Source organism: Dicentrarchus labrax, unplaced genomic scaffold, assembly GCF_905237075.1.
Source record: "Dicentrarchus labrax unplaced genomic scaffold, dlabrax2021, whole genome shotgun sequence".
Lineage (NCBI taxonomy): Eukaryota > Metazoa > Chordata > Actinopteri > Moronidae > Dicentrarchus > Dicentrarchus labrax.
In genome coordinates, this window is record NW_026136720.1 from 23,372,302 (window position 1) to 23,398,837 (window position 26,536).

General features: G+C 41.7%; 3 protein-coding genes across 7 annotated transcripts in view; 1 reads left to right on the forward strand and 2 right to left on the reverse strand.

Moving 5' to 3' along the window:
* LOC127353157 (suppressor of tumorigenicity 7 protein homolog) overlaps nt 1-2,111 on the forward strand; it is a 47,812-nt gene extending 45,701 nt beyond the window's left edge. For all 5 annotated transcript variants that reach the window (XM_051382199.1, XM_051382195.1, XM_051382197.1 and 2 more), the window contains one exon: nt 1,642-2,111. In XM_051382199.1, the coding sequence (XP_051238159.1) occupies nt 1,642-1,737 (96 nt within the window). In that variant the 3' untranslated portion in view covers nt 1,738-2,111. The remainder of the gene's footprint in view (nt 1-1,641) is intronic.
* A 1,906-nt stretch (nt 2,112-4,017) lies between these two features.
* Nucleotides 4,018-21,660, reverse strand: wnt2 (wingless-type MMTV integration site family member 2). The gene is made up of 5 exons (XM_051382206.1): nt 21,107-21,660; nt 19,857-20,077; nt 15,202-15,479; nt 14,804-15,068; nt 4,018-6,537 (listed from the first exon to the last, which is right to left on the reverse strand). The coding sequence occupies exons 1-5, from the start codon at nt 21,187-21,189 to the stop codon at nt 6,332-6,334; spliced, it is 1,053 nt and encodes a 350-aa protein (XP_051238166.1). The 5' UTR covers nt 21,190-21,660; the 3' UTR covers nt 4,018-6,331.
* Nucleotides 21,661-23,437: 1,777 nt separating this feature from the next.
* The window catches only part of asz1 (ankyrin repeat, SAM and basic leucine zipper domain containing 1), a 28,903-nt gene continuing 25,804 nt past the window's right edge, over nt 23,438-26,536 (reverse strand). The window contains exon 13 of the mRNA XM_051381909.1: nt 23,438-23,849. Coding sequence (XP_051237869.1) covers nt 23,691-23,849 — 159 coding nt within the window. The 3' untranslated portion in view covers nt 23,438-23,690. The remainder of the gene's footprint in view (nt 23,850-26,536) is intronic.

Consider the following 26,536-nt stretch of genomic DNA (forward strand, 5'->3'; position numbering starts at 1 on the left):
TGGAGGGCGCTACCTCTCCCGCCCCTCCCTGCAGCCTGCAGCGCTATGCTGCTCACCTGGAATGTGGCTGAGCTCATCTCTCCCCCCTGATGTGACACTATCAGCAGATACCATCTACCTGCTTAGAGCTGGGGAGCCACACACACACACACACACACACACACACACACACACACACACACACACACACACACACACACACACACACACACACACACACACACACACAAAAACACACACACACACACACACACACACACACACACACACACACACACAGGGGCCTCCTGCTCTCCAAGTTGGACTACGTTCACACTGTAGGTATTAGAGGCCAAACCCACCCCTGGGTGACCTCTGTGCCCCCCTGTCCTGTACCTTGTCCCCTCCCCTCCCACTGTTTCCTGATAATAATCAACATAATTTCTTATTAGTTGTTAAATTGATCACAAGACACAATATGTCAAATCCTGGGTGGTGTAATACATCAGCTAAACAATTTGGGAAACCCTAAACTGAGTATATTGACACTGTAAGTAAGGTTTCATTCATTTATTTTTATATTTCAGTGACTTTTGCAGGGATCAAACAATCCAACTTTCTATCTTTTGATAGGCACCGATCTGATACAGCGTGTCTCTCAAATTTAAAATCCAAAATGCATAGAACTAGTGTGAGGCGTGTTTGCGGTGTTACTAAAAATGAGTCAGTCAAATCAGTTTGTCCGCTTGAGGCAAATTTTATAGCATGGTGAATCCCAGACATCAATGGGTGCTAACGAAATAGGAACAAATCTCAGATCCATCAAAAATAAGAGGAAATCAGTTTGTATATCACTCCCTGCATTGTGTGTAACATGGACATTTTTAAAGTGGCAACGTCAGTCACTATACATGCTCCATCCAGCAGATTGAGTGGGTCATGAGGTCTTCATGGTAAATACCCTCATTCACTAAATACGGTCGGTGTCGACACAGATCTGGCGTATCGCGGTGGTGCGTCCCTACTTTTTTGGATTACAGGAGGGTCTCTCTCTGCTGCCCACACACTACAAACACATGGAACACACACCTTTACTTTGAAGTGCTCTTTGAAGCTGGAACATAGATGTGTGATACGATGTGTGAGGCAGACGTCAGACGTCGACTACCAGGCAGATACATGCAGGTGGAGGAGGGGGGGTGGCACAGATAGAGACTTTTCTCTCACTCCACAAACCCTGTCATGGCTTTTATCTGCCATCTGACAGAGTGGGAACCTCTATGACCTACCCTTGCTCTGGTGGAGCCCCTATCACCCTTTAACTCCCCCTCCCCCTCACCACCTCTACGCTGGTTGTTGCCAAAACACCAACATGAGGACAAGGCTGTTCTGTGCTCGAGGACAGAGCTGCAGCAGTCAGTCACACAGTGGAACTGTAGATTAAATGGACAGCGTTGTTTGCATGTTTATAGGACGAAATAAACTAGTCTCTAAGAATAACAGTAGACATGTTTTGGGTCTTTTTAGTGGAATTTCAGGTGTAGTTTTACAGATAAGATCACAACATCTGGCATAATGTCCATTGCCAAGATGTTTTTTGGGGCTATCTAAAACAAACACATCAACATTTGCTTGACTGTTTGTGTTTTTGTCTCGTTGTAGTTCCTCAGCACGCTGTTTGCTCCTCTGAACTTCATCATGGAGAAAGTGGAGAGCATCCTGCCATCCAGCCTCTGGCATCAACTCACCCGCATCTGACCCCCACCGGACCCGGACCAGAATCAGACCCACGACCCAGGAGCCAGGAGCCGACCTCCATCCAGACAGAAACAGCTGAACTGAAACCCAGAACGCTGCGTTGGACTGGACTGACACACCTTTGTGCCAAGATTACCGAGTTCAAACCAAACTGAGAACGGACGAGGACGACGGAAGGAGGCATGGAACGACAAAAGGCAAAACAATGGAATCCGGAATTGGTTTTGACTTTATTTGATATGTTTGCATTTTTTGGGTTTTCAATCATTTAAAGCTGTTCTTTTGTTGTACAAAAAGAGGTAATCAATTTGCCATCATTAAAAAAGTGAGAAGACAAAAAAATACAATAAAGGACTTTTTGTGTATTGCTGCAAGCCAGCTTCTTCCCGCCATCTTGATTCACACGGTGTTAAGCGGCTGTAACGACAGAAACAGGCGGCGCTGCAGTTTTAAGTGCCCAGAGTGAAGTCCCAACACAGCCGAACATCATCTGCCGCCGCCAGTCATTTTAAGCACTAGCTGGCAGTTGAAAGAGTAAAACACAACCTGGTAGGTTTCTGTTGTTTATCTGTGGAATCTTCCTCTGATTTTCTGTGTTTTCATCCACAAACTAACAACTCACTCCACAGGTACAAGAAGAGCTGTAGTCCAGAGTGGTGCTGAGTGAAGCAGTGATGTTAACTTGCTTTCTGTATTTGACACACAGACATGAAATATATGTTTAAAGACTAGTGGTGTTAGATATCGAAGCCCATTTCCTACAACACGTGTACTTTTCATCACAGCTTATCATTTTAGAAAACCATCTTTCTTTTGTGTAAACCTGAGTATCTTTCTCATGCCTCCTCCTTAACAGCCGTGGCCAGAGCCGTTATGTTTTCACAGTCTCTCAGGAACGCCCACCCACAAACGTCCACTTGGACTCGAGGATGAACAGATTAGAACTTGGTGGTCAAAGTCGGTATGACATCACGAAACACATTTTAAATCAAGAATTGGTCACACCTTTGACCTCAAAATGAGCTCGACATATTTCTGGTCATAATTGGAGCTGATGCAGTAATTATTACAAAATGGCACACAGATGCGTGATGTGAAGTGATTACATTTTGTTTATCCAAAAGGTCAAAGGTCATTTTCACAGTCTCATCATAATGTCCTGGATAAAAGACTCAATTAGTATCCATTATTCAGCACCATAACTCAGCAGAGGGGTGGGTTGGTCAGACACTGACAAATAGGTTTTTAGCCATAATTGAACAATTCCAGATTTTCCACACTGGGGCAGTACGGGCTTTCATCTTTCCATCTCCTCCATTCTGCCTCTCACTGCCTCATTCTGAATCTCAAGCATCGTTGGAATCACGTGACTGCGAACAACGTACTGGAGCGCGCCGAGCTAATGGTGGTCCTGTGAGTGAGTTTCACCCACAGCTCAGAAAGTTGTCCCTTAGACCACGTTCAGACTGCAGGCAAAAGTGACCCAAATCAGATTTTTTGGGGGTCAAGTGACCAGGTCAGACTTCTTCAGAAGTAGTGTGAACACTCAAATCTTGCCCAGATCAGATTTTTTCAAATCAGATTTAGACCACTTCCATATGTGGTCCTAAATCAGACCCAGGTCTGATTTTTTTCAATGCGGCCGCAGTGTGAACAACCAAGGCAGATTTGATCCGACTTTTACGTCAATCTACATCGACATTTGTCAGAATTATGCACCGGCGAGTTAATAAGTTAATAATAAGTAATTTGCAGCCATAACCCCGCAAAAGGCCAAAATAGCCAATTTGGCTCTCTTTCTCTTCATTCTTCTCCTCCTCAGCACCTGCTCATTAATGTTACGGCTGCCATTACACAAACATTTTGAAATAAAAGCGAAAATGCTTACTTCCTCCATAACCTCCCTAATTTTAGTGCAACAGCGTGCTGCGTCTGATGTCATTGTTATTGTTCTTTTGTGCATGCGGTTCAGTTCGAAACTGCAAACAGTTCACACTAGAATCTGATATAGGCCACATTTTAAAAGGTAATATGAACAGCCAAACAAAAAATCGTATCTGAGCAAAAAATCTGAATCGAGCATTAAGACTTGCGGTGTGAACGTGGTCTAAGAATCCATCTTTACATAGTAATCAAGTGCACCTGTACCTGTTTAAACAATATTTATTGATCCTTCATTAATCAGTTCAAAAATGGATATTCGCTGAAGTCATGCATATGTACCACTGATACAGTTTTCTGCAAATGTTTGGGCTTCCCTTGACAAATAACATATCTTGGTGGTTTTTTTTATTTTTTATTAATTGAAAACATGCAGACACAAGCTCTCTAGGAGGTGAAACATAGAGCACAATAATTTCAGCAAAAATTAATACATAGTTGCGTTTTATGTCAAGTTCAACTGAAATAAATCATAATCATTGTGGCATGTGCAAAAGTTCAGTCCAACAATGAACTATTAGGAAAAAGTAATTGACCCCCATAATGCAGGAGAAGACTACAAAAACATAACAAAGCCTTGTCAGCTTTCAGTTTGCACAGAATATAATTAATAGACTGCGGCTCAGGGGAATGGTGGCGGTCTTGGCTTGCATATAGTCAGCAAATCTTACCCGTGTGCACATCCAACGTCAGAAGTATGCAACCGAACATCAGCATTTCATGAAAAGCACACCTCGCTAACTGTTAAGCATGGGGGTGGATCTATCATGCTTTGGGGCTGTGTTGTAGCCAGTGGCACAGGAAGCGCTGCATGGGTGGAGGACTCCACTTAATAGCAGCAAATTCTGAAAGCAAACATCACAGCATTTATAAAAAAAAGCTGAAGCTGAAAAGAGGAACGCTTCTACAACAGGATAATGACCCTAAACATACCTCAAAATCCACCGTGGACTACCTGTAGCTGAAGCTGTTTTGCAATGGCCCTAACAGTCCCCTGACTTAGGACGCCCCAAGAATATTGCTATTGCCGACTAGAAGCAAAGACTGATAGGCTTCTCGCTGGCTACAAAAAACTGATTTCTATGTCCTATAAAAGACTGTTTACGTACTTTCAGTTTAAAAAATATCACCAAAATGATATTTGTCTAGGGGTGCCCAACTTTTGCATACAACTGTATAGCCAAAAATTACACGGTATACCTTTTTATTCCATTCCTTCCAAGTATTCACCACATATATCATGAGTCTGGACATACATGGATTTAAACTGCAGCTTGACTGGTTGGCAGAGGCATACAACCATGGGGAAGTAATTCTAGGGTCTGCTGTTCCAGGCCGACACTGGATTTCATGAGATTTTGTATCTTGAGATGTGTAATTGATAGCAGTCTGTATTAATGTTTGCCAGAGATACATTACTGTTGTCCCGTGACGCAGACTTTCTAAATTAATCGGATCTGAAAAAAAACGGCATTGCCAAGGAATGATGTCATTCGTCATTTGTTGGTCATTATGTTCACTGAAAAACAACTGAAATTTCTGACAATCGAGTTTCATGCCACAGAAACAACTAAATCCATCCAAACGTCTAAACCTGACGCATACATTCGAAAATGATCTGCAAAAACATTAAGTGACTGTGATTTGTAGGTTAAGAGCTCCAACGTGGAAACACACTTGTAGGTGTTTGTGTATATATTTTTCCTTCCTCAGTCCCCACAATTAACTCTGAGTGTTAAGTTATTACCGATCGGAATGATGATCCGGCTATAACATAGTTTTTCCTTTAACATATCGCCAAAGGAAAAAAACTGCTTAACAAACCAACTCTTTGTTGAAGCAGTCAGATGTTCGGTCTAACTCCGGTGATCATCAGTCATGTGATTGGCTTGCACGACAGGAGGAAGTGAAGAGTGTTTATTAGTTAAAATGTGCCTCTTGGTTACAGATAATGGTTCCATACACTATACATCTGATTTTAATTTACACAACCACATATTTACATAAACAAACAAAGGTCGGTGGTTACCTGTGTGTGTGTGTGTGTGTGTGTGTGTGATGCAGAGTTTGGACGCAGAGAGAGAGAGAGAGAGGGTAGACTTGTGTATAAAAGTCCAGTGTGTAACATTAAGGAGGATCTAATATTCATACGTATGTTTTCATTAGTGTATAATCACGTGGATATAGCAATTGTTATGTTCTTGTTACCTTAGAATGAGCCTTTTATATCTACAGATATGGAGTCCGCCATGTTTCTACAGCAGCCCAGAAGGGACGAACCAAACTTGAAATTCTCTCGAGAGATTTGACAACACTACGATAGATTATAGAATATATTTTCAGTGTACTTGTGTGTCAGACCTTTACTGTTTTTTACAGGTGGTTGAAACAGTTTCTACACCAGATTGTTTCTGTCATAAGCATCTGTTCAAAAAAGGCTTTTAAGGTTAAAAAAACTGGAAGAAATGACGACAGAAAAGTCTGATTGCCTTTGAAAACCAGGTTTCACTGCAGAAAGTTGGCTGAGCACTGAGGACGGAGATATCCTTACAGCTGGATGATAGGTCCAGTACAAAAGCAGTGGTTTCTACACGGTGACTAGTACGACTGCTGGTTTAAGGCGAGCGGTCAGTAGTGTTCGGCGGCGGCGAGGTCACGTCTGGCCCTTACAGGTGTGCACGTCGACCTGCTGGTGACAGTCTCGGCAGTGCACGGCGCAGCACCAGTGGAACTTGCACTCACACTTGGTGGTCCGGCTGACCCGCGACGTGTCGTAGCCTCGACCGCAGCACATCACCTCACAGCCGTCAACGCCACGAGATGTCCGGTTACAGACCCGCCCCCCAGTCCCCATCGACCCTGAAGAGAGAGAGAGAGAGAGGTCAGTGAGATTTCAAGATTGTAAAGTAAATGTGCTCCACATTATTTGTTTTAGAGGAATTTATCTATAATTCTAGACTAAAGAAACACATCTATTTCTATTCTATCTATTTCTTGCTCACATTAGCTTTTTCTCCCAATTTTTTCCTCATGATTTCCTGTTACTGGAAAAGTTTGTGATATGTCCATTTCCAGCAAATTCTAGCATTATAAACACAAATCTTTTGGGTGCATGGGGAGCCAGTGGGCAGAATACGAGGGCGCTCATGAGGGGCCTCTAACCTGCTAAAAGCCTCAAAATCAAATATGTGGAGCATCTCAAAAGTTAAGGCAATTATTTTCTGGTGATGGCTGACGAGGCTAGTGTAGAAACATAGCGGTTCAACATGGCGGATGTAGATAAAAGCGGCTCATTCTAAGGTAACAAAAATACACCAATAAGGTACCTGAGTAAAGGTACTTACATTTATAATATGCCAAATTATAAATAAATGCTAGTTAGTGAATTCACCATTCTGCTCCTCCTCTGCGTGTTAAAAAAAGGCTTAAACAGTCCTCACATCACTTAACATATAATGGTTAATAAACTAGAAAAATGTCATTCGTTTATACAAATGTCAGGATGTTTAAGTGTGGTGGTGTTGGATTGAATTTCTGACCCAGTTAGGAGGTTTTTCTAAGTACGGCACATCACGGGACCGTGATTGTTATCAGGTATTTTTCATACTGACTGGGGCAAAAAAGGAGCAAAAATCTTGAGACAAAATGATTAATTTATCAATATTTAAATATCACTTGATACATATTTAAGCTTTTCCTTCCTAACCACGGTCCCCTGATTTAAGTTTGAGATAAAGTTAGTTCATTTTCCACTGAACATCAGATTTATTCTCTAAATTGAAAAACACATTTCAGTAGTTTCCTTCCAAAGTGAGATTTCCTGGTGGAGCCGTTTGACACCTACACGGACAATTATTCCAGGCTAAAAAGGTGAGAAGCATCCTGGGAAATTCCTAGGGATTTAAGACGTCTTAAAGAAACACTCCACCGATAAGTAAACACAGTTACTGCAATGAGGAAAGATGATGGGACTCGGCGGGGTATATGAGCCGCAATGTAGCCAATGGCAGTAGTTTTACTGGTAATGACGAGCCAATGGGAGCGCAGCACAGTGCTGGCAGTACACTACAGATGAGACAGAGGGGGTGAGTAAGATGATGAACGTTGGACGGAGGAGAGATGAGAGATTGATGATAGGAGCCGTCAGCCCGCACTCCCACTCTTCATCAGCTGTTCATTTTACAGGAGACATCCATCGCTCTCCCGCTCTCACACTCACACACACACACACACACACACACACACACACACACACACACACACACACACACACACACACACAGCACTATCTCAGACTGGCCACACTGATCATGTACATGCTCACTTTCTCCTGAATCTCTCCTCCAGCCACACACACTTTCTATCTCCACAAACACAGAGGGTACCGCTACACCTTCATTTATAATAAAAGTAAAGGAGCCTGTAATGGTCATAGTTGTGGTTATTGTACTGATCAATGATCAGAATTATGTCAATATAAGCTTTGTTTTCATCTAAACACAAACACAACATGTCTTATTTGGGATTTTTACATAAAAACTGAGGTGAAACAATAAAGCTGATTGGCATTAGTTACTATTGCAAAAGAAAAAAAAAGAACAGTTTTGATGGTTCTGATGTCTAAAATGTGAGAATTTACTGCTTTTCCATATTTTACATTAGAGAAAGTTTAATTTTTGGGGGGTTTGGGGCTTTTGGTCAAACTAAAAAAGCACTGTAAAGACATTCTTGGACGATGCAATGAACATTTTATAGACCAAATGATTCATTAAGAAAATAACAGTTCGTTGCAGCCCTGATATGATGGTAATCTATCAGTAGAAGTCAGTCTGTTACTACCTGCTGACACACCATCAGCCTTCCACAGCGACAGTTTTATCTGTTGATATTAAACACGAGCAACGCCACGGCCTGCTTAGCGTGTCGTACGTCTGCTTATGATGCTTCAGACGATTACGACATCAGAACCTTGTGTTTTTATCTAATGATGGTGACAAGATCGTTTGGGTTATCACGGCGAGATCTCAAGATAATTATTCTTTTATCACAGAACAAAGCAAACCTTGTTATGTCGAGTTAAAGACAGAATCATGCCGTGATTACCACTGGAATAAAACGGGGGATCGGCTCCTTTCAGACAGTCTCAGTAAAAGGTGATTCTTTAACAGAATCTTCACAACTACTGTGGCTGTGGTGGAGGTCGGAGGCTCTGATTAGATCTGTGATTCTGCAGCTCCAGAGTTGTGAAGTGGAATAATGGACTCCTTCATGATGTGTCACTGTCAAGTGTCGATTTATCAAAACACAGAAAAAAACATATAAATAACCTGACTTATGACTCTGCAGAGCCCGGCGCGCCGCTGAAAGGACAAACTCATTCCTGCCCGTGAATTATTAAACTGTTTTGTCACATTAATAATTTGTGAGTACAAATGAACAGAACATAAAACAACAAACAATTTTACATTTTAAAGTTGTACACGGTGTCGAGGACATTTGTCAACAGGAAAAATCTGAACTATACACCCATGTATCTGTCCATCAATCCAAACAAAGCTGCACTCAACCCCAGCAGCTCGTTCAGGTCAGACTGTCCATGATCCTGATCACTCTGAATTATTATTTGACACCTTTTACCATTAAACGTGTTCATTTCATTTACCATTATGTTTGCTTAATGGTTGGGCACAAATTCAGTAATATAAGAACATTCATTATTTAATATTTTCTTAATTACTGCTTTTGTAGGATTCAATTATCAGCTGCACAATGAAAGTATTGATTTACATTGCACTGATTCACAGGTATTGATTTCTGTAGAGTTTCAAAGTTGTAAATAATGAAAGGAAGTAGTGTGAAACATGCACTTCACAATCAGCTATTCTGTTTATGTATTTGACCTCTGTGAACTTCAGCAGTTTCCAGACACAGCTACCTTACCAGCCGGTTTAGCCTGTGCTGAACCAGTCTGTAAAGAATATGTAATGCATCACACATACTGTGCTGTGTCAGCAGAGCTATAACATACAGTACAGTAAAACACTGACTGCAAGGAACAAGAATCCCACCACTCATTAAAATCTTAATTCAATCAATCCTTTCTGCTTGTTACCAATAGGGGATTAATAAAGTATATATCTCATCTACGTCACCAGACAGAGAGGTGTGTCCAGAGTGTATGCGGCAGGAAAAAAGCCATTTGATCAGTCTAACAGTTGTTTGGGTTTTTTGCCTTTATAAGACAGTGGAAAGTTTCACAAATACATGGTCAGTGTCCCGAACCCCCTTTGCCACCAAGACAATAAATATTGATATCTGATTTATAATTTTGGTCATTTATCAATAAAGAACGGCAAACATTCGCTGGTTCCACCTCTCACATTAAAGGATTTGCTTGTTTAAAAAAAAAAAATTACTGTAAATGTGGGTTGCCCTGGTAGCTCACTAGATAGAGCGTGTACTGCTTACATCATCATCATGGCTGAGTCCTCATCGCTGTGGCTCGGGTTCGAATCCGGCCCCTTGCTCTCTCCCATCTTTCCTGTCACTCTCTACTGTCATTATCCAAATAAAACGAAATGCCAAAAATTAAATCAATAAAATAAATATTAATAACAACAAATAAAATAGTAATAATAACGTAGATTTAGACTTTGGGAAAATGTGACGGCTGATTTTGACATTTCATAGATTAAACAATGAACGGAAAAAAGTTGATAGTCTATATAACCAAAAAAACTCTGCAGCCTTTCCAAGATTTGTTCTGATCTTGCAGATGTTGATGTGAATTTGAATTCAGAAAGATAAAACCCGAACTGGGGCTGCTGTGGTGCAGATGTTCAGCCAGCAGAGGACTGCGGCTGCACTGTGCAGGTGTGACTGACTGACTGAAGCTGTTACTGAAGAAGAACATGTGTGTCTCCTGTATAAATAAAGGTTTAGAAAAAATGATGCACTGGCTTCAAGTACCATCGCGAACATTGTTCTGGAATTTGCTCATGTTTACATTCTGCTTCGCTCTGCGAGTACACCACCTCTGCGCCGTTCCCCCGCCAGGTAATATGTCTGGGCATGACCTGAAGCCCCGCCCCTCTCTGGCAGCGCGCCCGCCCGTCATCTGTGGTATGCTGCCCCGCTAGGGATGACATCACGGCCAGAGTCTTCCTCGCAGCCTTCGCTCTCTCTGTGTCTGCTTATTGAATTAAGATGAGGGGGCGCCGAGAGATGAGTTTAGCACCTGAGCCTCGCCGGGGCCGAGGGAAATTGATTTCACACTTTAAAGAGGCACAGAGGGGCCGTCTCACTATCTCTGTGGGCTCTGAGCCTCCGTGTGTGTGTGTGTGTGTGTGTGTGTGTGTGTCCATCTGTCTGTGAGAATGGATTCAGTCTGTGTGTTTCCAGAATGATTGAGGGTGAGTTTGCACGTCTTTGAGAGCTTTTTAAGTGTGTGTGTGTGTGTGTGTGTGTGTGTGTGTGTATGTGTGTGTGTGTGAGAGAGAGAGAGATGGGAGAAAGAACAAGAGTGACCACTCAAAGTATGTGTTTCAAAAACGATTGGGCTTCATGTTTGTGAGCGTGTGTGTCTAAAAGGGGGGGGGGTGTCAATGTACAGTACGTGTCATGACTGAGAGTGAGTTTACATGTCTGTCTCTGTGTGTGTCCCAGAGGAGCTGGTCTTTAGAGAGGGAGCGAGTTAAGTTCTCATGAGAGGCCCAGGGTGAACACTGTGTGTGTTTGTGTGTGTTACCTCACCCTGCTTACATGTACACAGCACATAAAGCCTTCAGGTCTGCTGTGAAGCCTCTACTTGTTCCCTGAAGGAGGCCCTAAGACCTCCAGAGGTCCATCGGGAGGTTAGAGGGAAAATTATTTAAGTAGGATTTAAGGAACCCGGTGAGGCCATTTTCAGATTGTCTATAGTAGGTCTGCAGCTAATTGTTATTTTCTCAATTAAATGATTAATAGTTTGGTCTATAAAAAATCAAGACAAATGCTCATCACACTTTCTTAAAGCCAAGGTGCCATCTTGGTTTCTCCAACAGTCCCAAAAAAACCCAACCCAAATATTTAAATAGTTTATCACATAAAAAAGCAGCAAATCATCACAGTTAAAAAGCTGGAACTAGGGATTGTTGGTCATTTTTGCTTGAAAAAAAGAACAACAACCAAAAACAGTCGCCCTGGTAGCTCAGCTGATAGAAGGTGTGCCCCATGAGACCTCAGTCTGATTCCAACCTGCTGGCCTTTGCTACATGTCATCTCCCCACTCTCTCTCTCTCTCTCTCTCTCCCCCCACTATAGTGTCACTCTTCAGCGGCTACTATGTAATAGAGTCAATGAAAAGCCCAAATAATAATAATAATGAGATAATAAAAATTAAATGTTGTTGTTGTTGCATGTTGTTACCCTCTCCCTCCCTCCATGTTTCCTGTCTGAATAAATAAATGAGGTAATGACACCTGAGCTCCAGAGGACTTTGATCCCGTTTACACCTGGTATTCGAATGTGATCTGTATGTTATCCAGATAGGGAAAACACATGTTAATGCAAGGTGTAAATGTGAAATGATCGGAATGTGATCTGACCACATCTGGAGGTAGTCTGACTCGCATTGTGATTGGATCCTAGGTATAGTGTAAACGCAGCACTGACACAGAGATTTGCTTTTAGCTAACATAGAATATAGGTTGTTGAAATTTTCAAGAGCAATCAAACTATTAAGGATATGTTGTAGACAGGGTTTCATCAAGGTTATAAAGTTTCCCCTAAAAACTCACAAAACATTGTGTCCTCCATTCTTAAGGGAGTCTGGGGCTGATTTGCGGCCACCTCAAATAACTCACACGCAACTTTTGCTCTGGAGGACAGCGATCTAACCTCAACGAGGATAATGACATCGCATTAAAATACCAGGTGTATATACAAAGGCAAGATCAAATCGTTGGTTATTATCTGGATTATCTGGATAACATATTTGGATTCAGATCCCTTTTTAATACCAGGTGTAAATGGGGTTAGTGAGATGCAGTTGAAAACTCCCAAAACTTTAAGAATTGTCTCCCATGCTCTAAGACTAGAATACACTCTCGTAGCTTTTATCTCCAAACATCAAACAGTCTTACCCTCTAAATTAAAACCATGCTTCTGAAAGTTCTTCATGCTTCTTTAAGGTCATAAAACTCTCTTAGCACCTAAAAGACCATGACGGCGCCTGATAACTTCTACTACTGCACACATAATACATGACACTGTCCCGTGACAGACAATTCCCAGGTTTGATTCTTACAACATCCAACGTTTCCTCTGGCTCCTAAGTGTAGAAAGAGATATGTCTCGTGTGCAAAGATCTGCGGCAGCTAAGTGCAAATCAAAGCATTCAACCGTCACTCAATTTCACTTAAATTTAAGTTTTGTTTCAGGGGGAGCCATGACAATGCAACACAGAAAGGGGTTCCCATCAACCTGCACTCTCAACTGCATTCCCAAGCAGACTTGAACAGGAAGAAACAACAACAAAATAGTGTTTTTGGATGAATGTGTTTTTCATTTAAAGTGAGGTGACAAGAAGGAAGGAGAAGACTTCGGAAAAGCACAAAACACACTGCAAACCCCACCACTGTGTGTGTGTCTGTTGTGTGATTCAACCTGCCCCCGAAATATGCCTCTTTTTGCAGGCCAATCGTGCCCTCAGGCGTGTGTGTGTGTGTGTGTGTGTGTGTGTGTGTTTCCAGTGGTGGTGATTTATAGTGATCTGTGGTGTTCTAAGGTTTCAGCCTACAGAAGTGTGTAATGGGTCTTAAACTGGCCGACACCCGATCGCCACGGATCATCTGCTGCCTGACAGGCATCCACCTCCACTATGAACACACACACACACACACACACACACACACACACGCTTCTTTCTCTCGTACAGTTTTTATACACATTTTCCTTCTCACACTCACTGTCTTGTTCCAAGACTCACATAAATAAACACAGATTTCACTCACTTAGATACACATTTCTTTAACGGCTTATCTATCTTGACACCAGTGTCTGGGCACCAACATTGGAGGTAAAGTAACACTGTGGTCTCGTTGCCTCCTCAGTAATGCAGTTTTGACATTCTACTGTTTCACAAACCTCAGGTTGATTTCTGTATGCATTTTTACTCCTGAGATACTGTAACGAAGTGTGACGGGCAGGGACAAACTCAGTTAAACTACGTGTAAGCAAGAAAACAAGGATTCCGACCTCAACTCTGCAAGACACAGAAAGCTGCCTCCATCCTGACATTGTAAAAAATATTTGTCACTTGAAATGGTTAACAGAAATCTGCTGAGACGACACACTGGAGACATTACAGGATGCCATTGGCTGTGAAGTGAACCTAAAAAAAACATGCTGGCACCAACCAGAGCTGATCAAAGACTCAAAAGTCACCTTGGCGTGACATCCTCTGATCTCTACAGGAGCGACTACCACATGCTCATTGTGATTCCCTCATCACACAGAAGCACGTAGTTTTAAAGCCCCCACAAATAATGAACGGCTAACATAATGAAACCAACTCAACACTGAACTGTAAACTTCAGGCTTCTGAGTCTGTAAATGTGGGCCTCCCTGGTGGTTAGCAGCTAAACACTGGTGATAGATGCTAAAACATATTGGAACCAGTTCTGTCACGTTACAGAAAGCAAGAGCGGACATTGGGCAGGTTTGAGATTCCAAGAACGTTTAACCTGCTGGAGGTTTTGTTTGTGTAATTCAACCACAACATTTGTTATCAAGCATTTAAAAACCCCCATGACAAATCTGTTCACACCTCTCCTTTGCTTTAAGAGCATGTTCACACCAACCAACCATGTTGAAGTGGTTCTTTTGAACTCTTCTTTGGTTTGGTTCATTTGGGAAGGTGAGAATAATGCCATCTCAACTCAGGTGGAACATTTAAAAGAACAAAACGCCAGTTTAGTTAAAACTTAACCTTTCACACAAATGTCGCCTGATTCCAATCTGGATGTCTACACATTGTTTGACCTACAAATCACCAAATCTATGCATCCTGGAAAGCTGAGTGTATCTCAAATTACAAGCGCAGTCTGATCATTCAGTGAAGCGATAAAGGTTGGAAGGTGAATACCTGACTCGTGGTCCCGTATGCAGTAGTCGGGCGAGTCCTCGAAGTACACCAGGTCATTCTTGCTGGGTCGTTTGAAGTGTGCGTGTGCGGCAGTGAACCCAGTGCCGTACTGGTTAACGGCCACCTGCACGGCGCCGTTATACCTCTTGCGAAGGTGGTCGCCAGTGCGCCTGAAGTCGGCCATGGCCAGCCAGCAGGTCCGAACACTGCACGACCCGCTGACACCGTGACATTTACACTCCAGATTCATGAAGCGCTTCACCGCCTGGCGGGGAGAGAGGGAGAGAACGGGAAGTAAGTCAAAGTTCGGTCTTCACAGTCTCAATATCACAGTGGGTATTAAAATCTAGTGACAGTGAAGATGAAACACTGAATCCTTTAAGTAGGTGCTTCCTCACCTTCCTGCCGGCCCGGTTGTTGTGTAAGTTCATGAGCGCCCGGGCGTCCCTCTCCTTCCTCTCCTTGGCGTCCACGAAGGCCTGGCTGAAGCGAATGGCGTGCTCCACGTGGTCACTGCAGCCGCCCCAGTCAAAAGAGCCCTTGGCGTCCCGCGACGAGCCCTTCTTAGTGGGATCACAGGAGCAGGAGTCCAGCTCGCCTTGGCTGCAGGCTCGCGCCAACGTGTAGACCACACCGGCCGAGGAGATGGCGTACATGAAAGCCACCTCGCGACTGCCTGAGGGGAGAGGAGGAGATGTTCATCTGTAACATCTGTAACATCTGTAACAAGGCAGGCCAACAAATTCAGTCAACAATACAAGTCTTAAGGTCTTTAAGGTTAGTTGTTTACCAAAGTCTTAAGACCTTGATGGTGCTGTATTATGAAGCTTGTAGGTTTCGCCATGGTGGATGGTGAATTTCAATATTTATTTTTTCATTTTTGAGGGGCCAGAGATAATCAAAAACGTATGAAACGCGGCACACATGTCTCAAGTGTCAAACACGTACATCTGATAAGGTTCTTGTACATGGGTCGATAACGCCTCTACAAAATGTCAATGAAGCAGCCCCGATGGCATGGCACAGAGATAAACAAAAATTGGCACATGTATCATTTCTAGACAAAGCCTCTTAGAGCCATACCCAAACAGTAAGTCTGCCATTTTGACTTTAACGTGCAACAAATGCACAATTCTTGCAATTTCCATGAAATGTACTAACAAACTTCTCCTACAGGATTATTCGGATCTACTTTAAATTGTATCAGAGCAATCTAAAGACCTTGGCGATGAAAGGTTATCATTGCTCAGTGTTTGATACACTGTTGAACTTGAATTTGGCTTTTCCCAAGCCATGACAAACAGAGAGATCCTTCAAATGTTTGGCCAGCGCTGCTACCTGTATGACCCGTGTTTGTTGTTGTCTGCTAGAAGCTTTCATTTCATGCAAGAAAAAAACTCCTTCATCTACCTCCAAGATGGATAAACAGCCAACGTTTACCAGAAATGCCTTGATAGAGAACCCTTATCTCCTTCCACATGTAACTGATGAGAGATCTGAGAGAGATCAAAGGCTGGGGCAAAGGGGGCAAAGGGAGTGTGTGTGTGTGTGTGTGTGTGTGTGTGTGTGTGTGTGTGTGTGTGTGTCTTTAACCTCGGCTACAAAGTTATGACACAGGTGAAGACACACAAAGTGATAGCGATGAAAGAAGTGTATTTTTGACATGTTAAGAGTGATAACGGATATTTTATTAAATCATACATTATCTAGAAAATAAAGCAAAAGGTGTCATTGAAATAAATAATCTCTAAACTGTCCTCTTACTGTCCAGTCATCATAATCTAGATGAGAGAAGGCTCATATGCTCTCAGTTATTACTTGCACTCAGAGCAACATTAAGTGTCTTTCGAACCACTTTTGCCCGGGGTTTCATCTGTCGGATTACAAACTGCCCTCAACATGTAACTGGTGGAGCCTGATGGGGACACATGGCGACGTAAGAGCACCTGCAGACAAAATTCAGGGCCAGAACAAGTGCAAACACGTTAACAGGGGAAAACAAAATCATTTATGTTCATTCATTTATATGTATATATTTAACTACTTTAGAACTGGAGTTGAACCAAAAACAGGGCAAAGAACAGTACTGATATTTGTAAAAACTAGATTTTCTTTCATTAAGTATCAGGTCTCTATTAATTACAATAAATGTGGTTTTAAAAATGGTAACTAATACCTTAATTTGCAAACTGTTGTATTTCTGATTTGACTCTCTTTTTTAGACTATTGTTATAGAAAGCACAATAATTCTACCATTTCTAATTTTCTAGATTGATATAAATGTCAATAAATTCAAAAAACAGTATTCATAGACGGAACCCAAGACCTTTGACTTCACTGTGTTTCCCTAAATCTGAAACCAAACCTGCATCCTTTTGGAAAAGCAGCTAAAATACTCAAATAGATGCGGTTTATAATAATAAATAAAAAAATAGACATTTTATTTGTTATGATACTATTTTTTACTAAAACTCTTATGAGAAACTTTGCAAATGTTATTACTATTTTATTTAGGCAAAGTTCTTGCACAGCTGCTTGTGTTAAGAGTAAATGTATTTAATGTATGTCAAATTGTTAAAAAAGGGTTTTGCAGAAGAACATGTCTCTCAAAGTAGTGTATCAAAAAAAGGATTGGTATGCATAATTGTATCAGCACGAATACTGAAAAACTACAAATAACACCTAGCCCTACATACAGTGATATCAGTGTGTGTGCGTGTGTGTGTGCGCGCCCCAGTCCAGCAGCTAAGTTGAGTGTGCCTCACGAGGTTAATGAGGAGAACGCTGAGAGAACACGACACCAGAGAGAAAACTCCTGTGTAATTCTTTGAAATTAGCCCGCTGACATTGACAATAAGGAGCTTCTGACGGGGGCTTCGATGTGCCGTGATAATGCTGTGTGACACGGCCGGGGCCCGGCTGGGAGGTCCGAATACCACACGGCTGATTAGAGGCCCCGACATGAAACAGACTAAGTCGAAGGATCCGCCTCGCAGGTTAAATCTCGGGGCATGGGAGAGGAACATCAGGCCGCCGGGTCCTGATGATCCTGCAGTGGCAATAAAATAAGATTATGACTTGTAGTAACACGTCCTCACAGGAGATACAGACCGATTTTAGCTGCTGAGACGCACAGTGACGCGTCTAATTTGACAGGATGTCCAGAACCCACGTCTATCACAGGCAGCGGCAGTTACTCATTTCAGTCCCTGATTAGACTAATTACTGCATAACATTTATTTTATACTATAGTTCCCCAAAAAATGACTTCTCTTGACTTTGAAGTGCTGAATAAATCAAGTCTCTTCTTCTGCAAATCATGAAGAGAATGAATGAAGATAAACAGTGGCAATGACCTGACGTGGATGTTGAAAGTGAGGGGATTACATTTGTTTGGAAAAAGTCAAAATTTCTACCATTTCTCATTTGAATGAGTTGAGTGGAGAGTAATTCACTAACTGAGACAGTAGCTGGAGTGGATACAACACACCAATGATAAAAATGTAAACTTTTTTTTATTATTAAATTGTAATAATATGTATGTATGTAATAAACCTGCAAGTAATTATTTGCATTATTGATCAGTCTGTAGAGGATTTTTTCAGTTTCCCAAGGTGATGTCTTCAGTTTATTTGTTTTGTCCGACCAACAGTTCAAAACCCAAAGATATTCAATAAAAATTATATGAGACAGAGAAAAGCGGAAAATCCTTACACCTGGGAAGCTGGAACTGGCAGAGGCTATTGTGGGATTTATACAGTAATTTTGCTTGATAAATGTCTTACACAATTTATTAATGATCAGACTGTCACCAATTATTTTTTCTTCCGCTAACTAATCTTTTCAGCACTAAATCTGCATACCAGAACTGATAATATTGTTAAAATAAAGTACTGAGTGTGTTAAAACCCAACACAAGAACAGACTGATGGAGAAACCAGTCGGCTGCACCGACGTGATAAATGTACAATTGTAAAGTGAGACGAGGCATGGAATGTGATCCAACCTCTGTGAAAAAGAGAACATATCTGCGAGGGAACTATCCGTTTCCCAGAAAGCCTCAGTAAATCTACCCGACCCTTTGAAAACCAACTGATTGTTTAGATTTGTCAGCGTTAAGTTAAGGCATACGGTCGAACGTGTTTGTCACTGCAAACAGATCGGTGGGCTGTAACACACGAGTTCATGCAGGGATTCAATTCCAAAAGGTGCCAGCAGCACACAATGACCTGGAAACACGACCCAGCACACTGTATACTGTTGCAGGCAATCTAGTCAATAACTTTCTATTCTTAGCCGTGCAGAGTTTAAGGCACCTGACAGCCCCTGGAGTCGTATCAGAAATAAGCGCTTTATACACACTTTCTGCACCTCTTCCCCGCTCCTTATATAATTTACTGCAAGGTTGAGCAATAAGGAGAAGTGTAATATATCTGTAATTATCACAGCATTACCTCAGTATTGATGTTCTCAAAACCACGTTCTGAAGTTACGCTCATGACACTGAGTTAAATGTTTTTAGTGTTTTCCGACAACAACATCTTTTCATTTTCAATTATAAGTTCAGTTTTTAAAAAAATTACTTACAACTGTAAACCACAATATCTCAACATGAGAATTTTCCAACAATACAACTACAGAGAGACAACAAGTGAATAGCTTAATGCAACTTTCATCTGATGTCTACAGACATAATTCACTGAGACAAAGTGAGGCAGATATTAACAATGGTCACTGTTTCATTTGGTCTAGTAAGAGACTAAACTATAACAGCTAAACCTGGTAAACATTTGTCTCTTGCCTGTCCTACTGAGGGGTCAGAGGTCAACTACAGAACAGCAGCCCTGGAGCTGATAGAGGCTCAGTGACTTGCTCAAGGACACTTCAGCAGGCAGGATGCTTGCTGGACAAGGTTTGATTTCAGATCCTCTAAATAAAGGACAGTCCCTCCCTGATGTTGCACATTTTCCAGGATAAAGCTTTTTAAAGCTTTTTTTTTTAGTCTGAAGTAATCGAAGTGTCCCCTCCTGGGTCTAACATTCCCTCCACTCACTGCGTAGAAGCAGGCGTCCGAACAGGTTGTGGTCCCTGGCTGTGGTGTTGCAGTTCCAGCGGTGGTTGCGGAACTGGTGCTGGCACTCTGAGATCCAATCCTTCATCCCGGCCCCGATGGCTTGCATCACTTTTGGGTGCTGCCGGCACAGCTGGCGCTGCCTATTCACCAGACCTGGGATGTTGTCGCACATCACCTGGGAGCCCAGGGTGCCCATGTACCTGCAGAGAGGAGAGGCAGACAGAGAGAAAGCTGAACTAGTGAACATCTGGGGAAACTTTTGAATCATTAATCGAGGAAGGGAAAAGTGCAACGAGGAAAAATACACATTCAAAATATCTGGACAGGCAGACAGATGAATACAATTTGGTCACCACTTTCTCTCAGTGATCTCAAAGACAGAAATTTAAGGAAAATGTTGGACTAATTCTATCAACAAAAGTGCAAACTAACTCAATATATGGCTAAACTTCCAGGTAGCTGCAGTATAGAGCTCTGCAGGGGTTGTTGCACACTTAAGCAGACACAGATAACTGGAGACAAAGATAAAGAAATAACAAGGCGAAAAGGTGTCTTCATGAGAAATGTGTTGAAATCACTCCTAACAAGTCCACACTCCCATGTACCTGCAGAACAAGGTGATGAAAGACTGTCAGGGAATTTGAACACTTGCAAGGCTGCCGGGATTTTCTTCAGCAATTAAAGAAAGACCAGAGCAGCAAGAAAAAAGGAACTGAGGGAAATTATCCGTCCAAACAGCATCTCAGTATCACAGGCAGTATGAAGCATGGAATTTGGAAACATAACCTTTGCAAATATTCATTAGAAAAATCAAGAGAAGGGCAGCAAATAAAGAGAAATTAAATGATATCGTGTGACTTTATCCTGGAAACCTCTCTGTCCAAAACATTCAGTCCTCGACTTCAGTATTTTATAAAATACAGTTATGAAAACCAAGGAGGGAATTTAGTCACTGTGAAATTTCTGATTAACAAAAGCAAAAAGATATGAAACAGTTTTGAAGGCAATTTAGAGCTTTTTTTCTTAAAGAATAATCAAACAGAGAAAGGAAACAATACCCGAGATAATTTCTCACAAGTCAGATAGTCTGATGCGCACATTAATTAAACAACGTTTAACGGCATTGGAGCGCATTTTCCGCCATTTTAATAAGAAAGCCATGCATTCAGCGCATGGCATTCAGCTATTTCATATTAAATAAAGATGTAAAAACACTACACAGTACTTACCACCAGGACGCATCGACCTCGGCCGTCAGCCAGCAGATTGCTACCGATAAATAAAAACATATTCCACTTGGCAATAAGTTCATATTAAGCAAACGTTGGTCCTTTATGGTTCTGGACGGAGCATTTCCACGGATGAAAGAGAAATATAAAAATATTAGAGAAGTCAGAATTTGCTGAAACTCCAAAATCAAGCTTGGAATAAAAAATATATCATCACAGGACAGTCGGAGGACGGAGGTTTGCGCGTAAAAGCCATGACCGGGCTCGGGTTGTGCACGGTGGCAAAGTGCTTGTGAGGAAGAAGCAAAGAGCGACTGTCTAATACTCCAGCAAATATTTTCAGTGGAGATGATGAGCTATCAGGTTTAAATTGCTTTACACAAGGGGTGGGCAGAGTCCCGTCTCAGGAATGAGGTGAAGAAATGAGATGTCTGAGAGTATCTGTTCAGGCTGGTTTGACACCAGACAGGCTTGGCCCGCGTCCAGACCGGAGCTCCGCTGCTCTGAGATGTGGTCCAAGCTGATGGGCTCTTCACTCAGACTGCACCGACGCGTCGGCCAAGGAGGGAGCCGGCACACTCAGCCATTGTCAGTCACCAGAAAAACGCACAAACGCTTAAGATTCAATTTCAGGGGACAACGTGGAGCAGATGGACCGGTTTTTGTGGCGCACGGAGCCCGGGAACTTATAGAAGATTACTTTTGCGCACAAATTAAAGATAGTAACTTCTGGGGCACAGGGTCCGTGTCTTTTACGCACAAGACTTTTTAAAGTTTGTAAGGATCATTTTCAGAATTTTAAGGGGGGCTGCACAGTGGTTATGATAAACAATAAGACATCAAACTATCCAGTCACATCCCAGAATTCCCTTTCTGCTTCCTCTTGGCTCCCACATACAGTGTGTGGGCATTCATTCTCATTAAGGCCTAAAACGTAGAATGAAATTTGGATTTATGTGAAGGTGACGGCACACTTCCATACCCACTGACACACAGGTACCAAATAGTTCTGATGCCCAGGCATGACGCATTATTGTACAGCCTTAAACAAACCGTCACTCAGTCCTACTAATAACTCAGGAATGATGGTTTAAAAAAAAAAAAAAAACACAGGGAAAGAAAAATTACGCACAGATTCCACCAAACCAGCATCTAAAGGTGATGTGTCCATTTCAATTGGATTATCTATCACGGTCCGTTTGAAGTCTCTTGGGGAAATCTGTGCCGCTGTCACACGGTATTTCCTCCATCTTTGATCTGGCCCGGGTGTATCTGGAGGTCCGGAGACCCTGACCAGATGAGATTAATGGGCAAATTGGATTTTTCCCATGATCCCCGTGGAAGAAAACCATAAAACAACAAGGAGATTTAAAGCGCTCTCTCTGCTCCTCTCAGCCCATTGAACACAGCAGCAGTAGCTGTGATAAGTCTGTAATATGAATCCAGTTTAATTGGAGTAATTGTTCACTGCTATACTCACTGCTTGGTTTAAGAGAAAGACCGGTAATTGTAGACAATTTAACAAGTCAGGTGATGGCCTGAAGAGACTGACTCTAACTGACCTGGTCATCTGAGCTAAACTCACTTAAAGCACTGAGCTGATAACTCACAATCAATCAATACTCTAATAATTTATCTTTCTGAGGTTCTATTTCTGGATTTTAAAAAAGTTTCCTGAATTTGAACATCATAGGTGGTGGCTAGAATGGTTAGAGGTTGGGAAACAGGATTCTTCAGATTCACAGCACTCTGGATTTAAAGAATAAACCAAAAACAAATAAATAAACAACATTGGAAATACACTTATTACATTTCTTTCAGTTAGATAAGACGATTGATATCATTCTCATGTCTGTGGGTTCAGTATGTAGCTGGAGTTATGAGACAACTAGCTTAGCATAAAGACTGGAAGCTGCCTCAAAAGTCAAAAAATGTACAGAAGATCTGTAATGCTCACGAATCAGGGCGTTGTATATCTAATACATACCTTAATTGAAATGTAACGGTTCAAGACACTGCCTCTAAAGCTGTTGTTCGCCAAGCAATAGTTCCAATGTGCAACACCCCCAAAATCACAAATGGTTGTTTTTACATTTCTGTTCAAGTACAGATGTCTAAAAGGTTAGATTCAGAGGTGCTGGTGGGCAGATTTGTTTCTCTTTTCAACTTTGTACAGAGCCAGGCTAGCTGATTCCCCCCTGCATCCAATCTTTACTGGAAGCTCCATATTCAACACCCAGACATGAGGTTGATATTAACCTCAGAACTTATATTTTAAAATCAAGTAACTTTTTTTCAGGCACTGAAAACAGAAACCATTCTCAATTTGACTCTGCAATAAATTGTTCCTCATAAGGAACTTTAATTTTCACTTAAATCCTTACACATAAAAGAATTCAGAACCAAACTCAAAGACAAGTCACAGCAAAGTGGAAAACCAAAGTGTTCAAGCAGCAAAAATAAAAATGCTGTCTTGTTCTAAAACAAATCAGTCCTTCAATAATCCAACTTAATACCTACAGTCATCAAAAAGTAATATCATGATGAGCTCATTAACTAACTGATTGACACTACTGTCATCCTGCTACATCTGCAGGGACACCTTGCCACTGGCAGCTTTGTAGAGGAGCAAGAGAAAAGTGGCTCCGAGCGCGCTCAGTGCCACTCTGGTCAGGGACGGCATCCTCCGGTTGCCGCGGGAACCAGATTCAGGAAGCCGACAGCAATCTCCGGCCTCGTCCATCTGAGGGAGGAGATTGGGAGAGAGATTCACATGAGAAACACACCAAATCCTGTGGTTAGAGCAACGTGACCTCATGCAGGAAGTAGAAGGGTTGCAGGTCATTTAACTTAATCCAGTCTGGATTACGGAAGTTTACTGGTTGGACAGTTTTAGGCCAGTTAAACCTTGACTGGGTGGGAAATATCAACTCAGTTACTACTGGGAGGGAATCAAACAGAGACCAGCTCATTTAGAGGATGAGGGCATGTCTGGTCCCATCACACCACCACAGCATGACTCGCCAACCTGAGTCACTAAAACTTCCTGTGCCAAATCCTCAAGGATTCATCAGCCAAGTGGAGAGCCGAGTCTTGGTCATGGTCAACTCATGTTGGAATAAGGCTATCCATAAACCCCCTAAAGTAAGAGGGTGACACAGTGTCACACTGACTCCCTGTCATGTGAGAAAGTTTGAAGACACAAGTTCAAGTTCAGCTTTCTTCTGGTAAATGTGACTTGGGAACTTGCGGTTTGGCAAAGAACCCAGATTTCTACATCTTCCCGTCATTCCCACAGGACACAAATGCAGCCTGAATGCCAAAGCAAAAAATATTAGCACAAAATATTTTGTTAACATAATAACACATTTAAGTGGAACAGTGAGATTTAAGTGTCTCCTAACCCACCAAATGACCATAATATCTGATAATATGCAGATCAATACCTTTGACTTTGATTACTTCTCCAAATTTCCCGAAATTCAAAACTAATTTTCCAGCTCGGTTTTGGATGAATAACCCACTGGAATATACTAGTCATAGCTTCTCACCCATAGAAGACGGTGTTATGATTCAGGCACCAGCATTGCAAGTCACATTTTAAAGCCAATGATGTGAAAGAAAGACCAGCATTATCAGGTGTTTGGAGGTAACCGGGCTCTGTGGATCAGATGTTTGTGATCGGGGCTTTTTGCAAAGAACTGTTTTGGGGAATTACAGTGTGCACGGTTGCATTAACTGCCTCATGAGTGCTGCATGAGGGGAACCAGCGTGTGTTCACACTTGACAGGATGGTCACAGTCAAACTACCCACAACCAACTGGAGGCTGGTGCTCCGTACATTGACATTCCAGGAGGGGCTTTCAAACTATATCAGCCAAATCATCACAAGACATTTTTATTTGGTTCAATACCTGTACACTGACACAGCACTTAATGTTACTGAACAGGGGTTTGAAGGCTTCATAAAATCTGAAAGACATATACTTTGGACACAATATCAGCTTATTGAAGCAATGAAATTCATTCATTGTTAGAGCTCAAGGATACACACTGTGCGTTTTGCTGAGTAACACTGAATGTAAACATAACTTTTGTTTGTTTAGAGGAAAACTCCACAGCACAAGTTGTTTGTAAACTATTACCTATTTACACATCAAGCAGACATGGAGCAACACTATCATTCATTTGGATATTTCTGACCTGTTTAACGCAGAATCCAATATTCACTTTTGCTTTTAGGAGACTCCAACTCCTGAGAAGCTTTTTAGCTAATGTTCCACTTTATTCACCAGCTAGTGTCTAACGTTGTCTGTCTGTGTGGTGCTGGGCAGGTAGTACAGTACAGTGGGTTTATCAGATCTTATTTGTTGAAAACAGGTGCCTGCTGCTGCAGAAAGTGCCAGACTGAACCATACAGAGGTGCAGAGTTGGTGATAACAACACTACAAGGGTCTCTTTCTTATTAAACAGAAGTTATTTGATCTAATATTAAAGGTTATTATATATATATATATATATACATACATATACACAAAATCCACCTGCTACTACATGTCGCACTAGAGAACCAAAATGATGGGCACTACTGCCAACTACACTCCACTGACAAAACCATTGTCATTTTACCCACAAACTGGACTTAAAGAAACAAAATAAAACTCACCAAAACCATCTCCGTTAGTCTTTCCAACCATCATAAATGCTGGTTAGGTCGAAATAAAACCTTAATGCACAAAGTTAGATGGAAAAAATAGGCACGCATCGACACATTAGCTAATCCTTGGGGACAGATGCACCCGTCCACATACGTCCACTAACAGTGCATTTGCCACTAACAGGCTCAGATTGTTGTGTCTGACAACATTATGGAAAGGATCCCTACAGAGATAGACCTTTTGTTCTACCAGAAACAATAACCACTGTAATATCGCTATCGCTTGCACCAGACTCTAAAGTGGTAACTTTACTTCCCATATAATTCACTTAATTCACTGACGCAGATTAGAAAACAGCAGTTTCAGTCACCCTCCTCAATTGGAAATGGGAGGATTAAAAGATGCATCTTTGGCCAGACCGGATTTGTAAACAAAGCACAAAGAGGCTGCAACACAGGCAAAAGCAGTGTGACATCATTCTCTTCTCAGGACACCGTTACTCATTAACATTAATCCACTATATCTTTACATAGCTAATAGTTGTTTGCTGCTATATTGTTTTAAATCTCATGTACATATTTAACATACATATAACTTTAATACAAAAACATTGCTTCATGCAGCTTCAAAAGAGTCAATCATGTTCTCCCCTAATGTTATCCCCTAACTACACATTTCTCCAGGCATTAAAATTTACACATTCATCTTCAGTGAAAATAAATGTATGATCACCATAAATTGGTTAATGTGAATTTCCTGTTGGTTACTAATA